At 39.1% G+C, this 17,210-nt stretch overlaps 1 protein-coding gene across 4 annotated transcripts in view; it reads right to left on the minus strand.

Moving 5' to 3' along the window:
• LOC126480991 (galectin-4-like) overlaps positions 1–17,210 on the minus strand; it is a 140,486-nt gene that overhangs the window by 15,375 nt on the left and 107,901 nt on the right. For 3 of the 4 annotated variants that reach the window (XM_050104433.1, XM_050104430.1, XM_050104431.1), the window contains one exon: positions 10,470–10,550. The exons of the other annotated variant lie outside the window; for it this stretch is intronic. In XM_050104433.1, the coding sequence (XP_049960390.1) occupies positions 10,470–10,550 (81 nt within the window). The remainder of the gene's footprint in view (positions 1–10,469; positions 10,551–17,210) is intronic. 4 annotated transcript variants of the gene reach the window in all.

Genomic DNA, 17,210 nt, shown 5'->3' on the forward strand with positions numbered 1-17,210 from the left:
ATCCCTTGGAGGATCAACCGTACATAACAAAACTATCCACCTAGTATGCAAGATATATGAGACAAGCACAATATCCTCAAGACTTTAGGAAGATAAGTCCTCACAGATGTAAATATTACTGAAACATTAGCTTAAAAAATCGTGATTGCAACATCTTCACACAAATTATTCAAGAAAGTGTAGAAAACCTCTCAGAAGGCAGTCTTGACGAATATTGGTTTGAGTTCTAGAGAAATGTAGGAAGACTGAGGCAATCATACTGACTCTATGACTTATCTAAGAAGATAGGTTCAAGAAAGGTAAACCTAAGTTTACAGCATTTGCAGAGCGCTTCTGAAATTGTTGACTGGAATTCTGAATGTGTCAGGCATAAAACTCAGGGAGCAAAAGGTTATCTACAACTTGTACAGACTGCAATTGTAAGAACTGGACATAAAAAGGAGGCAGTATTTGATAACAGATTGTGGTAAGGTTGCAACCTAGGCCCAGTGTTATTCACTTTGTACAAATGAAAACTTTGTGGATAAGAGATGACAAAGGTCTCGGAAGAGCAGCTGAACGGATTGGATAATATATGACCCTCAACAAGTGTTATGGAATACCGTCAAATTAAATCAGGCAGAGCCGAGGGAATTATATCTGGAAATAAGACAACAGAAAGAGTAAATGAGTTTTGCTCTCTGTGCCGGAAAATAACTGATGATGACTGAAGTTAGATGAAAAATCTTGATTGGATTACTACACAGGATAGAGTAGCATGGAGAGCTGCATCAAACCAGTCTCAGGACTGAAGACCACAACAACAACAACAACAACAATGACTGAAGTAGAGAGGATGCAAAATGCAGACTGGCAATAGCAAGAAAACCATTTCTGAAATACAGAAATTTGTTGACATCGAATGTAAATTTAAATGTCAGAAAGTCTGGTCTGAAGGTACGTACGGTTGATTAAAGGTTCAGGTAAGCTTGTAAAATGTGGTGCTACCAAAGGCTTTACTAAAGTAGTAAACCTGTTCAAGAGAAAGTTGGCTGCAATATTTATGTGAACATGAAGAGGCTTGTTCAAAGTAGCCTAGTGTGGAACACTGTGTCAAATCAGTTTTAGGCTTTAGACCACACCAACAACAACATTCCTTTAGACAGCTTATCAACTCCATCACTAACATTTAGATTTGCCTTTTTATTAATAATTTTGTGCATCAGTGCACATCCAAGAAGGTTGACTGGTTCAAATATTTGCTTAGTTTATTTAATACATACGTTACAATAGATATAAGGAAAGACGCACATTTAGCAGCTGCTAACAGAACACTTCAGAACTTGTGAAAAATTCGAAGGAAAACAATTGCTCAGCATCAACTTAAATATAATGGCAGTATTATTTCAGACATCATCATCTAAATGCTGTGCCCTGTTACTAAAATTTTCTCTGTCCATTTTCAACAACGTCTCACTTTCACAGCCATACAGGAGCACACTTCAAATTGATGTCCTGGCAAACCCTTTCTTTTCCTTTTTCTTTCTGTACTAAACTATTTGTCATCTTTCAATGAAAGCATGCTCAGCTGATGCAATTTTTTGTGATTCCCATACTGCATTTCTCCACTGTGATTAAGGTGCATAAATAACAATCATCAACTTTTTTCTATTTTGTTACTTTCCATTTTGATGTCAGATGAAAAATCTTCATTGGATTACTGCACAGTTTTACTTTTAAGTTCAAACTTTTCATAATTTCTGAAAACTTAGAAAGCATCATCTGTCTATGTCTCTCATTGTTAGCTATTAAGGCAATATCATATCAGCAAATCTTATGCAGTGTATGGGAACACTATTCACTTTAACTTCAGAGATGTTATCCTCTGGAGATCCTCATAGTTTTTTCCAAGAAAAGTTTAAAAATGAATACTGCAATAATGAACAGCTTTTTCTTACCCATTTTCTGATGTTGGCTTTAGATTGTTCCTCATTAATATGTATCATTGAACTTTGGTTTTTGTATGTTTTATACTGTTCCTGAATAGGTGCGTTTCTTTCATGGTCTTGAAAAGTCAAATTGCTTTTATGGGTCAAAAACATATATGTAATTATCTCAATTTAATTTTAACTTTCTATCTAGTAAGCTCTTGTGATGCTATTTTTTTGTGTAAAACTAAAATTTTGCATTTTATTCTATTTTTATTATGGATATGAGTATTTTTTCTGCATGTGAAATTACGTTTATTGTTCTGCAATTGAAACAGTCTGCTGTATTCCCCCCCTTTTTTGTGAATGAGTATCATCATGTTCTCTACAATATCATCCGAGGAGATACACAACATGACTTTATAATTTTGAAAAGTACACCTGCTTTGAAGCAGGGATGTAAATGGAGATACAGCGTTCTTGTCCTATTTTGGCGGCATGTCTTCGAGAATAGAAACAATCCTCAAAAAGCATGACATCAAGTGTGTTTTCTGGCCACCAGCAAAATTGAGGAATTTATTGTGCTCGGTCAAAGACGACCTTGGCCTTAGCAAACGTAGCATGTATAAAAAAATCCCATGCCAATGTGGAAAATCTTATATTGGACAAAAATGCTGAACCGTGCAAGAATGTTGCATCGAACACAGTCATACAAACCAGGGGCAACCTGATAAATCAGCGGTAGCGGAGCATTTCCTGGACACAGGACATCGTAAGCTTTATGAACAGATGGAAATTTTATCCCTAGCGTCATCTTTCTGGGACTGTGTTGTTAAGAAGGCCATACATATCCATATGGTGGACAATCTTATCAACAGGGATGCAGGTTTTCAACTAAGCACCGCCTGGAATCCAGCACTGGCTGCCATTAAATCAAAAACAGGGAAAACAAGAACTTCCAATTAATCAAGTGACGCAATGCACAACTGAGATTTAGTTCAGACTTTAACTGCAGGAACATCCAGTAGCACAGTGATTGCCAATAGCGCAAGCACGGATGGCCTTTCTGCAGCCAGGGGCGCCGCTTTCCTCCAACTGTGAGCATCTTCCCGCACACATGTATTGCCTGCTCCTGGCATGATAAATTCTGACACCACCATGCAATTATCATCAGTTGTGCCCTGCAGCAGTGACAGCAGCAGCCCCCTTCTTATTGGTGGCTCTTGAATTTTTTCAATATGCATCTTGTTGCATTGAGCTTACTGTTTTACATAGAGTTTATTAAGTTTCTATACTAACTGTTCACTAATATGAAATCAGGTTGGTACTTTCTGTTATCACTCTGAGCTTTGCGTATGTCCACCTCCTTTTATGCACTTAAGAGATTGTGTTTGTTGTCGCCATGTCAGGATCCTCACAAAACCTAAGTATACACTCTTCTCTGTTACTGGAAAATCCTTATCCAAATCTACTTGCTGTCCTTTCAAGATAATTCCCTACTACAGTGTTGAAATCCTTCTTTATGATTATATTGCCCTTTTCTTTTATTTTTATTAAGTCTTCTACGTTTTCACACTTTTTTTCTTTTTTTTTCCAATCTCATATTCATCCTATGCAAAAGCAGAAAAATGGTTGGTGGGTTTAGCTGAAAATATGGTTATTAGTAATGTATCATTTACATGACAGATGTTCATAGCATTACCATCCACTTTTTGCCAGAATGATTGCTACCCCATTCCTGCCTTGTACTTCTCCTCTACTGTAGATTATTCTCTTTAAATCACTGTTGAAATCTTCATGCCTTTGCCATCTGGTTTCCACAGACCTAAAATGTCAATCTTGCTGTTACACACTGAAGAGCCAAAGAAACTAGTACACCTGTGTGTAGGACCCCTGCAAGCATGCATAAGTCCCGCAGCACGACTTGGCATGGGCTCGACTAATGTCTGAAGTAGTGCTGCAGGGAACTGACACCATTAATCTTGCAGGGCTGTCCATAAATCCTTTAAGAGTATGAGGGGGTAGAGATCTCTTCTGAACAGCATGTTGCAAGGCACCTTAGATATGCTCAATAATGTTCATATCTGGGGAGTTTGGTGGCCAGCGGAAGTGTTTAAACTCAGAAGATTGTTCCTGGAGCCACTGCATAGCAATTCTGGATGTGTGGGGTATTGTGTTGCCCTGCTGGAATTGCCCAAGTCCGTTGGAATGCACAATGGACATGAATGGATGCAGTTGATCAGACATGATACTTATGTATGTGTCTGTCAGATATGTGTGTAGGTGTCTCAAGGGTTCCATATCACTCCAATTCCATGCCCCACACCATTACAGAGCCTCCACCAGCTTGAACAGTCCCATGTTGACATGCAGAGTCAATGGATTCATGAGGTTGTCTCCATACTTGTATACGTCCATCCGTCTGATACAACTTGAAACGAGACTCGTACAACCAGTAAACAAGTTTCCAGTCACCATCAGTCCAATTTCACCAAACAGTACAAGCCCAGGCAAGGTGTAAGCTTTGTGTCATGCAGTCATCAAGGGTCATGGTGGGTCTTCGGCTCCGAAAGCCCATACCCATGGTGTTTCGTTGAATGGTTCATACGTTGACACTTGTTGATGGCCCAGCATTGAAATCTACAGCAATTTACAATCTGTGGAAGGGTTGCACTTCTGTCACATTGAAAAATTCTCTACAGTCATTATTGGTCCTGTTCTTGCAGGATCTTTTTCCGGCCACAGCGATGTCGGAGAGTTTTACTGCTACCTCAGTAATGCTGTGCCCCATCACTCATGTGCCGACTATAACACAGTGTTCAAACTCACTTGTATTTTGACAACCTGCCGCTGTAGCAGCAGTAACCAATCTAACAACTGTGCCAGACACTTGTTGTCTTATACAGGCGTCGCCGACTGCAGTGCTGTATGCTGCTGGTTTACATATCTCTGTATTTGAATATATCAGTTCCTTTGGCACGTCAGTGTATGAACATGAAGCTTTGACATTTAGGAAAAAATATGAGGAACAACTATTAACACTTCTGAAAGGAAAGGGCCAACAAAAAATTTCTGGGCTTGCAATCACAGGTGATAGAATAAAATTGAGGAGAAGGAAAACTGAAGAAATGTGGGAGTTGTAAAATCACAATAAGATCATCACACAGCTATAATAGAAAAGGTTGACCTGAGCTGGTTGAACAGTAAGAATTTAGGATTCTATAAGAAAACAGATGGAACACAAGGTAAAGCAGACCAAAGGCAATTGCTGCATAAAGAATAAAGGAAGAAGGTAAGTGCTGGCCAGCAAAAGGCAAAAAGATGGTTGAAGATAATGACTATTTTGGACTGGTCATGGTCACTTTCAGAGGATGACACATGACGACCACACTATCTTTCATGAGGTACCGCTGTTTTTCAATGTTTGATAAATTAGTTTGACTATTGCATGTTACAAATTTAGCCCAGCAGCTGATGAAGAGTGAGGGATGTTCCAACCCAAATCTTCAAGACATAATCATCAATGAGGCTTTTCTGTCATGAAAGGTAGAAGATATGTTTACAGTTGTTACACCTTACTGATTTCCTTTTCTAGCACAAGAACAGAAACACGTCAATCCACATTAATGTAAAATTTACAATGAAGCTTGAAAAGACAGGTTGCTTCCTTTTCTTGACGAGTTTCTTGAGAAAAAGTGGAAAATACCTTCACAGTCCACAAGGTCAATAGGAAATTTACTCCCTTTTACCTTTAACCTCATATCTGAGCTATAATTGTCCCTCACAAAGAAATGCTGTACTGACAGCACAAGTCCATAAAGCTTGCTCTCACTAAAGAATTGCAACACCTACAAACCAAGAACACATTGCAATTATGGGGATCCTATATCGTTCCACATCACTATATTGATTATATTTTGTGACATTTGCCATAAACTTATTGATTTGCTTCAACACAAATTAAATATTACGTTACTGCAACTATTCCTGGTTTAGTCGAGTCCAGCATTTGTCTGCTGACAATGCATTCTGAAGTACTAATTGTTGTTACTTGGCATCATGGTCAGGGAGTTGCATTCAATAAAGACACATGTGTGTGGAATAGGTTGGGTTGGACATGTTTGCCAACATGTTTTCGATATAATTATTTGTGCCATGTGCTGAGGGTCAACTTTTCAGTGTGGAATGATTAATGTACTACTGTGGCATGTGGTTGTCGCTAAAGCTGCATGAAATGAGCAATATTTTCAGTAACAAACCATACAGTTCATGAGTATTTAATAACTGTTCTCAAGTGAAATCATAATTGTCTGCTTCTTCGAATTACCAGTAAATGAAATACTGTATACCTCCAAATCCACGATGAGGTTTTTTCCTGAAATTTCATGCCAAGAAAGGAGGAGGTTGTCTTGCATCCATGGCACATGATGTGGAGTTTCTCTTTTCTTTGCCAAATAGAACCCGGAGCTTCCATTAAGCTGTAACTCTTCTCTTTGCTACACCAACCTCTTTAATCTTGAACATACAAATGTGGTTTAGGCATTGTTGTATGACAGCAGGTGGTGTTTGTTGCAGCCTTTTTTTTTTCTTTCCAGTTGTTATTTGACTTCGGAGATCTCACATTCCAACTGTACAGTAAAGCGTGTCATGGATCATGGTGTGGAACGATGTAGTTCAACATCAATGTTTTAAACATAATGCAGGCATTACTATGACGGAAATTGCAAAATTGTGGTTGTTTGGCATGCAGAAGCAACAAACAATTGTATGGCTTCAGGGAAGTATGGAGTCATATAAGGCAATATTCAGAGGTGGCAAAAGGACAAAGGACATCTGAAAAATGCGAAGTCAACAACGAAAGCTTTCAGTGGCCCACAGAGTGGATGTTTTGAAATTAATTCGAAATAGTGGCATTTGTGCATGAGAGAGGTAAAGAAGGAACACCAGTTTCCCGTGATGCCATATGAAATAATGCATGTGAATTGGAACAGGAACACAGCGCCCAATTTAAAGCCAGTTCTGGGTGGTGTACAAGGATGATGCAACACAATGTACTTCTGCTGGGACATCTGTCATCCTTTGCTCAGTGTATCTCCGCACTGTAGGTGGAAAAACTGGTCAAGTATCAGTGACACATTATATGACTGAGGAAGGAACATGCTTACCTCTTAGGCAAAAATCAGAAACACTGATGAGACCTCTGTTTACTTCAACATGCCATCCCATACAACAGTTGAAGAGAAAGACCCACAAGCACTTTGGTTCACACAATGAGCAATGAGAAATCGTGAACCACCGTCATGTATGTGTGCTTGCTGATGGAAGAAAGCTGTGACCCTGTGTCATCCTACATCACAAAACCTATGCCAAAGGAAATGCAACCACCTGGTGTAACAGAAAATGATGGGTGACTAATAAGTTGGTTATAGATTGACACCATACAGTCTGGAGCAGGAGGCCAGACGATCTTCTAAAGAATGGTAGGATGTTGATCCTTGATGCTTTCAATGGACATCTGACACCAGCAGTAAAGACAGAGATCATGAAATTAAACAGATATTGTTGCCATTCCAGGAGGCACAACTTCACAACTACAAGTGATACGCGTGGTGGTTGGTAAGACATTTAAAGACCATCTGAAGCAGTTGTACAGCAGTTGGTTACAACGAGGTTGGTGTAAAAACAGCAGGCTCTGTGGACCATGCCAGTGAAGAGGACTAAGTGCCATCTTTATCTGACTAAGGGAGATCTTTATCTGATTTTATTTTCTGTGTACTGTCATTTTTACTGTCTCTTCAGTTATCTGTAGTAAGGTAACCATGCGTATGTTTTCAAAATAAACCTAGTATGAGTATACATGTATTTGTGTAACCCCTTGTTGAACAATGATGGGTCATCTTGGAGTTGTCATGGATTTGAAATTGTTAGCTCCTTGCAGTGGAAAGAGGAAGCATCACTGTATAACACATTACACCAGCAGGATGTGTTGTACAATTCAGATCAACAAAATCTCTGGAAAGGAAGGAATCAAAAAAGGAACAAACAAGAGTAATGTCTCTTGCATATGTTAGCATAATTGTTTGTTGCATCCAGTATATATTACTCCTATAAACAAAGATAAAATGTCAGCTTTTGAAAACTGATGTTTGAGGACCCTGAAAGTGGCAATGTAGGACTGTTTCCGGCATGTCTTGCAGTGTTCTCACTTGGATATTCACGGACTGCACAGCTTCGACTACAGCCAGGTACCCTCGTATAATGCAGACAGCATCAAATAGGGCAAGTGCAATGGCTAGACATTTCCTGCAGAGGAAATCAGGTAGATGTGCACACATACAGCCTTGTAACAGCTGAGCAGCCATGATCTCCTTAAGTAAATGAGGGGAAAATGATATCACAGCAAGAAAAACTGCTGACACCCATATGAATTATTGTATTGATAAGCTCCAGAAACAACTAGGTCTCCCCGAGGTAGAAATGATAATACACTGGAGGAAATTGGACTGAAAAATTAAATGGAGCATTTGCAGTTTCATTGAAACTATAGTCAATTAAATTCAAGTACAGTGGTTTTCAAGGAAAGTAATGGTAAGGATAAACATAAAAAATATTTTATGCTCCTCATGTACTTCAAGTAAGGATATTAACAAGGTAGATTTTTCTCTCTGGGGCTCCGTAATAATACTGTAAACTATCAAAAAATCCAATGCATAGATTTTAATACATATGTACCAATTTCTATATTTCCAATAACAGAATGCCTACTTTCTTTAACTGTTTTCACCTGGCAGCATAACTTATTTCTCAGTGCAAAATTGCCAACAAAACCAACCAGAAATGCAGAACTTCTATCTTCTGGTCTGTACAGGGCCACAAGTCATTTTTTCAATGTTCATGCAGTACTACTCACAGATGCGTGTGCTTTTATGATGCAGCAGTCATGACACATTTCTAAAGCTGATTGGATTCTGGATAGTGAACACCGCCATTTGCAACCTCTAAGCATTGAAACAGTTTGCTGGAGAATAAAATGCTTCAAACATTACCTTTGGATCCAAAAATGTGCTTTTTCTTTTCTTTTGTGTAATTATGGTACCTACCTCTGGTAAACCAACGTTTTAATATGATAAGTCTTGTGTGGAATACAAATAATGGAAGGTGTAAATGTAAATACATACCGTATAGTTGCAGAGTTGAGTGATCGACAGGCACTTAAGATTTATAATGTTGCCATTTTCTGGACAATGTGCTTCTTCACACTAACAAAATAACACACACACACACAAACACACACACACACACACAGTGCCAGACATGACACATACAATTACAGTGTGCCAGAAATGCAGCTTGATTGGTTTGAGGGGTTGTGTCAGGTTGAGTAGGTGGGAGGAGCAAGGAGGTGGGGAGGGGGAGGGAGGGAGAGACAATAAGGGAATGAGGCATGATGTTATACCAGTGAGCTCACACTGCTGCACACAAAGGAAGTTGAGTGACGTTCACAAAGTGTCTGCTTGAGTTAGGATGGAGAGGTAAAAGAACAGAGTGCAGGAGGACTGCGGAGACAACTGTGTGCATGTAGATTGATGAGGTGAGGTGAGGGCATGGGGACAGGTAGGAGTGGTTGTGGATCAGGGATAGCAGAGATTGATGCCAGGAGGGTTTCAGGATCAGAGTTAAGTGTATAATGTGTAAGGATGATTCCTATCTGGGTAAATCAGAGAAACAGGTATTGAGGGGGGGGGGGGGGGGGGGATTCCTATGGCACAAGGTGGTGAAGCAGCCATTGAAGTTGAGCATATTGTGTTTGGCAGCATGTTCTGCCACTGGGTGGTGAAATCAGCTCTCGACCACAGTTTGGCGGTGACCATTCGTTTGGGTGGACAATTGCTTAGTGGTAATGTCCACATAAAAAGTTGTGCAGAAGGTAAATGAGATAAGGTGTATGACAGGAATGCTTTCACAGATGACCCTGTCTCTGTCAGAGTAGGATAAACATGTGCTGGATTGGTGCAATGGGTAGGTCTTACACCTAGGACCTACATTACAGTGGGTTGGGAGTGGCTGTGGCATAAAGATGTATACTCAGAATTTTTATGTATCTAACTGTAAGTAGTGTTTTTTTTTAAAAAAAATAAAAAAAATAAAAACACCATTCACGCAAAAGCTAGACACGTAATAAATCATTACATAGATTTCCACCAGTAAGTACGAGACTGAAGGGAACTGTGTATCTTATTCAACAATGTGGGCTCTGAACTTTCTAAGCTGTTATTTTAAATAAAAGTTATTTGTTTTATTGATAACAGGAAATGAACTAAATGGCTTACTGCAATAATATGGTTCAAGAAAAAATTCATGGTTTTGTTGACCTACCTCACTGTTCACTTGATCCCACTTGAAGCTTTTTTCTTTTTAAGATAAGAATGTTAGTACATGGACATTTACATCTATTAGGCATGCAAACTCACACAGAAATGTTTTGGGGCAAATTATGAAAGTGGCATGCATGGTGCCTAATGGAATCCTTGTTGATGCCACTAGAGCACAATCTCTACCTACCGGACTTAGGTGTCCTGTAAGAGCTGCTCCTGCCAGGCCGGCACCCAACAATGAGCCTGTGCCTGGCCCATGTCCACCACCCTAAAATATTTGTTTCCAGTTTGTATTACTGTACAACAGAGACAAATCACGTGAGTACTGACACTGATTCTTCTCTGTCTTATTATATGCAAGCTTTCATTAATTTACATTCAAATCACCCAAATATAGCATCTTCACACTCTATAGTAAATAAATACTAATACATCAACTTCTTGCAAAGCAATTCTTAGGTTAAACACTGGCCTGTTTGCTCTGTCTTGTCATGGATATAAACAATTGCTAACATAGCATGCAGAATGCTTCATAATGAATTTTCAGTGTACATAAATTCTGGAAAGATGGATTATTTTGATTAAATAACAGTTTTAACCATGTACAAACATATTTATTGTCACAAATGTTTTTGGGTTTAGATGACTCCTGAGAGCAGCACTTAATTATCCTGAATATAGAGTTATAAATAAGTATCTTACAAAAAGATAGTAGCAGCAGCTATGGACATAAGTATCAGTAATGTTGTATAACAATGTCATGATTTTTAAGTGAAATATATGTACAAACAAACAGAAATCTTACACAACCAGAGTGTTGTTGTACACCTGTAAGTGTTTGAAGCACACTGGCGGAACAGCTATAAAATAAAACAGTTACATGCACACCTAAATATGTTTTCAGAAGTATTACTAGCCTGCAGCAACTACTCCTGTTCCACCAGTGTCTCACACAACTTGTGAACTTACAACACAACTCCTGCTGTGGCAGTTTTATATGTTTGTCTGTACGCAAATTTCATGTAAACTTTATCATGAGGTGATGTGCAATATTATGAATAATTATCTTGTGTGTAACTACAACTAGGGTGTTTAAGTTTATATTTTCATATTCAGGATAATTAATTACTGTTCACATGGTCTTGGGACCGTGACTAACTGTGGCAGTGAATATGTATTTACATAGCATGAGATAATGTAAGCATGCTGGTTGCAGGATACACTGATGAGCCAAAACACTATGATCATCTGCTTAATAATGTATTGGTGTATCTCTGGAAGGTAACACAGCTGCGATCTTGTGCAGCATGGCTTCAACAAGTTCTTGGTATGCCTGGAAGTATTCGGCACCATACGTCTACGCAAAGGTCATACAAATCCAGTAAATTATGGGTCGGTGGTTCATTGGCATGGAGCTGGTGCCCTATAGCTTCCCAAATGTGATGTTACATCAGATTGAGACCAGGCGAATTTATTGGCCACCACATCAATGTGAGCTCACTACCTTGCTCCTCAAATCAGTGTAGCACAATTCCGGTTGTGACATATACATTTATCCTGCTTGTGTTAACGTGCCACAGCAATGCCTCGGCGACGTGCATGGCGTCGTCGCTGGTGGCGCAGCTTTCCTGTGTATCGCAGTTTGAAAGCTATTGACATTGATTTGGCTGGACAGTTTAATAAACAACAGTTGATTGGAGGTCCAAATATCTTTCGTGGACTCCATTTGAACTTTACATGTGATGTACAAGCAGTTTTCGGAGGTAGTACATGGCTTACTCTTGCTGTCATATGGGGCAACCATGCAGACTATGGTGGCCTTGAAGCCTTTCCAGATGGAAATATTTTAACATGGAAGACATGGAGTATAGCAGAGACAACAGGACTTTTGGCTAAGCAGCCTTATGGGACAGTTGTACCATCAGGGAGACATCAAGCATGAAGGGATACAGGTGGTCTGCAATTATGTTCATATAGTCCACAGTTGTAATGGTATCTTTTATTACTACCACAGGTCCCACGGAAGCTCAGGTGAATGTCCTCCATGGCATTTACTTGCCCATACCAGGATGCATTTGTGGTGCAGTGCACATTTCAAACAGCCATTGCCCTGGATTTTATCGAATACAGACATGACCATTTACCTGAAACATGGGCAAGCTTTGGTGACTTCCAGACCTTAAGCTAGCAGGCTGCCTCATCATGTGACTGACAACAGCACTCCTAGTACATACAGTCAAAACTGTAGTGTCCATGACAATGCTTATGGGGTAACCCACCAATATGAATAGCACACCTTCCCTGACATTACACACTAACAAATTATACCTCATAACACACATTTCGGGGAGTACATTCATTTTATGTAATTGCTTTTTGACTGGGATTGCCATCTCACTGCTATATTTTGTTTTTCTGTTCTTTCTCACATTAGCATTAGTAAATAATATTTCTCCACTGTGGATGTAATAGAACAGTGAAACTGTTGAAACTGAAGGTAATCTGTAATGAATTAGGTGTAACTAGTTCCTTTTATAGGTGTCTATTTTTCCATGGTGACATTTTATAATGCCTGGCACTCCCTGTCAAGATGTTTACATTTATTTACATGTTGTGAACATTGTTTCTTTACTAAAAGAATTGCAGAATGTTGTAACAAAAGTTTTTAAGACAGCTTTTGTAAAACACAGTACATAAGAAAACACATAAATAAATGTACACATCTGAAGATGTCACGAACATTGTTTTGATATGTATGACGTTTTGCAAAAGCTGTCTTAAAAACTTTTGTTACAAAATTCTGCAATTTTGTTACTAAAGAAACAATGTTCACAACATGTAAATAAATGTAAACGTCTTATGAGGGAATGCCACGCATCTTAAAATGTCACCACTGAAAAATAGACGCCTATAAAAGCTACTGGTTATAGCTAATTCAATACAAATTACATTCAATTTCAACAGTTGCACTGTTCTATTACACCCACAGTGGAGGAGCATTATTTACTAATGTTAATATGAGAAAGAACAGAAAAACAAAATACAGCAGTGAGATGGCAATCCTAGTCGACAAGCAATTATGAATAACTTTGGGATTATAGGCCACAGGCAGGTCTTTTGAGTTTTTAAAATTTAGTGTGTTAACATTCAGAAACACTATTAGTAAACATTTTTTACATGTCTGTCAAAAAATACTTCTGATGACTGATCACATAGGCATGTTGTTTTCCGCAACACTACATAAATTAAGCCAACATTTCTTTGTTCATTTTAAAAAGTTTACCAGTCTAAACTGTTTGAATTTGGCATACATATTATGCACAAGTTGGCTGAAATAGCTGAAAATGTGTCCCAGGTGGAGTACAAAATGAGCATCTCACTCTCTCGCCCATCAGTTTCTTCTGTTGGCTGGATTAAAACCTATTGCTGGCCACCCGTGATCTACCTGATTAAAAAAAAAAAAAAAAAAAAAATTATCCAACCATGTGACACATTTTCAGTGACCCATGGTCCAACCTCGACGATCCTGTGCCCACTGCAATCATAATCGACTGTGCTGTCGGGTCAACATGGGAACATGTAGGGGAGGTCTGCTATGAAACCCTCTGTTCAACAGTTTGTGCTGAATGGTGTGCTCTGAAACACTTGTGCCGACACCAACATTGTGCTCTATCATCAGATGTACCACCTATCCTACTTTACAGAGTCTGCAATCCTCTGACCTACATGTTCAGTGATAAAGTGTGGACATCAACCACTTTGTCACATTCTCACAATTTAACCATCTCTCAACCACTTTCCATATATGTTCACGACAGTAGAATGTGAACAGCCAATCAGCCTTGCTGCTTTTGAGTTGTTTGTTCCCAGGCCCTGGACTACCGCAATTCGTCCTTTGTCACAGTCTCTAAACGTCAGTGGCTTTCTCCACTTTTGGTTCATATTATTCCTAGAATAATTCACCATTCATCTTTGCTCCACTTATAAACATTCCTCACCACATCACATGCTCGCAACGCCACCTGGCAGCATTCAATCTCATAGTGGGCAGTTGTCATAACGTTTTGGCTCATCGTTGTGTGTATGTAGGGTAACATTTGCAACAACCTGTGAAATGAGTGCACTGTGGTGTAAGCAAACAGTGTTCTGGACCGAGAGGTATTTTACTTGCATCTATTAGTGATGAATATGTGCTGATAACAACAGTTGTAGATGGTTCACGTCCAAGATGTGGATCAACCTGAATTCGAATTTGTTACCTGATTAACATTTTGCCAGTATCCATGCTACATAGTGGAAATTAAAAGGTGCAATTATGTCAAACCCACAGATGTCTGCAAGTGAGGTGCAGTTAATGCTTGAGGTTGATGTAACCAGTTACAATATCAGTGGCAGAAGGAAGTTTCATTTCTAGTATCTAGCCTGTGGGGGAGGGGGTGGAGGGATAGGTTGTTGTAGAAAATTCCCAGTCAGTCAACTGTGCACCAGCATCTTGGCTTAAATCCTAGAACTTTCCGCAGCATCTTATGGAGTATGGGGATTGTGACTGAGTGGATGGTTATCCATTTGTCAGACTGTTGTCAGAGCTCACCCGGTTTAGCTGCCCTGCTGGTGCAACTGGGAGATGTTGGCAGTGTGCTTGCACTTCCATGACACAACACAACACACACACACACACACACACACACACACACACACACAACAACAACAACAACAACAACAACACAGTGCACAAGCTCATCACAGTGAACTACACGCCACAAAAAGCAATCTGTACATGCTGCACTGAGAAAAGAAGCCGTAATTTATTAACTGAAGACCACTTTTGTTCACTTAGACTGAACTTATTTAAAGCTGTTCTTAATTACAAACAGGTTTAAATAAATACAACCTAAAAGCATGGGTCCAATCAAATAAGCAGCTAGGTACCAAAATCTCCTTGCATTGATTCTTACTTCTAAAATGTGTACTATTTATTTTTCTTTGGCATTCACAAATGATGCAAGGTTTGCTCATTTTAAGTTTCACTCTGGTTTCTGTGGCAGGATGCCCTTTCTGGTGCCTAATTACTAGGAGATATTAGGTACAGGGGGAGGAAATAAGAGGCATATTTAGGCAATAAATGACTATGAATAATACAATATCTTTTAGTAATATAACTGACTGTGCTTCAGATCTTTTAAAGGTAAATAAGGAATCATTTATCAAAAAACAAAGATGATGTGACTTACCAAACGAAAGCGCTGGCAGGTCGAAAGACACACAAACAAACACAAACATACACACAAAATTCAAGCTTTCGCAACAAACTGTCGCCTCATCAGGAAAGAGGGCAGGAGAGGGAAAGACGAAAGGATGTGGGTTTTAAGGGAGAGGGTAAGGAATCATTCCAATCCCGGGAGCGGAAAGACTTACCTTAGGGGGAAAAAAGGACGGGTAAGTCTTTCCGCTCCCGGGATTGGAATGACTCCTTACCCTCTCCCTTAAAACCCACATCCTTTCGTCTTTCCCTCTCCTTCCCTCTTTCCTGATGAGGCAACAGTTTGTTGCGAAAGCTTGAATTTTGTGTGTATGTTTGGGTTTGTTTGTGTGTCTTTCGACCTGCCAGCGCTTTCGTTTGGTAAGTCACATCATCTTTGTTTTTTGATAAATTTTTCCCATGTGGATTGTTTCCCTCTATTTTTTTAAATAAGGAATCATATTTATCTGCATCTGTACTCTGCACACCAACTGTGTGGTGCTTGGCAGAGAGTACACAGTGTATCAGTCTATTTCCCAATCCTATTCTGTACATAGATGGAAAGCAGAAAGAGACTGTTGGTACTTCTCTGTCCTGTATGGGCCTGAATCTCTCTAGTTTATAGGCCATTGTCATTATGCAAGAGAGTTGCAGGAAGTAGCATGAATTGACCCCTTCCCTTTTTTGAATGTGGGACCTTGGAATTTTGTAATTCAGATGAGGATCTTGAAAGTACTTCTTTTGTGCATTAACATCTCTTACTTAAGTTTGTTCATTATTTATTTATTTCCTCTGAAATATAAATGACAGAAATTCTGTGTATATGGAATATACCTGGGCTGCATTTCCCTGTGGATTTCAATGGGCATTCATACTCTTGCTTGATAGAAAGAAATTCACCCTTTGTTGCTCATATGCTGTGGGCAACACAACTGCCATTTTCAATGACTGACAGCAGCTCCAGGCCACAGAGCTACTGGCATATAAGGCCAGGCGGGCCCAAAAAGTTTCACTGCTGACTTCATATTTACAGCCATAATTCGGCTAAAAAATAGTGGCAGAAACTTTATGGTTTGTTCTCATAAATTAACTTCCACTTAGGATGTCACAATTGGGATGAAAGATATTACAGTAAACAGCTATTTTTTGCTAGTGGTGGGCCCTGTTAACCACAGAATGATGAAGTTATGGATAAAGTACAGACAGAAAACTAATATCATTCCTAAGAGTGTAATGAGTAAATAGTTGAGTAAAAAACCTCTGCCACCAGTGAGCTCAAGAATCTTCAGGTAGGCTTGATTACTTAGCTGGACGTTTATTAAGCAATGGGAAAAAACAAGTAGACACTGTACAAAGTTAACATTCCATATTAAATTTTGGATGAAGAAAGGACTATGAACAATACTGTAAATGCGAGTTACCCTGCAGAGTACAAACAAAGATATTTTACTATTCTCAGTTGCAAATGACATGCTGGAAACAACTTCTATAGGTGCACCAATGATAAGTAAAAATCAATATTTTACAGTGTCTATATGACAATTAACAATTTTGTTAATGTATAAGACATAAGACACCTGAAATTTTCAGTGTTCATTTAAGATGAATTAAACTGAGATGGGAACTACAACACAGCTACACAACCTTCAGGCATTCTCAATCAATTAATATGGTTATGATTTGTGGTGA

This window comes from Schistocerca serialis, chromosome 5 (assembly GCF_023864345.2).
Source record: "Schistocerca serialis cubense isolate TAMUIC-IGC-003099 chromosome 5, iqSchSeri2.2, whole genome shotgun sequence".
NCBI classification, from domain to species: Eukaryota; Metazoa; Arthropoda; class Insecta; order Orthoptera; family Acrididae; genus Schistocerca; species Schistocerca serialis.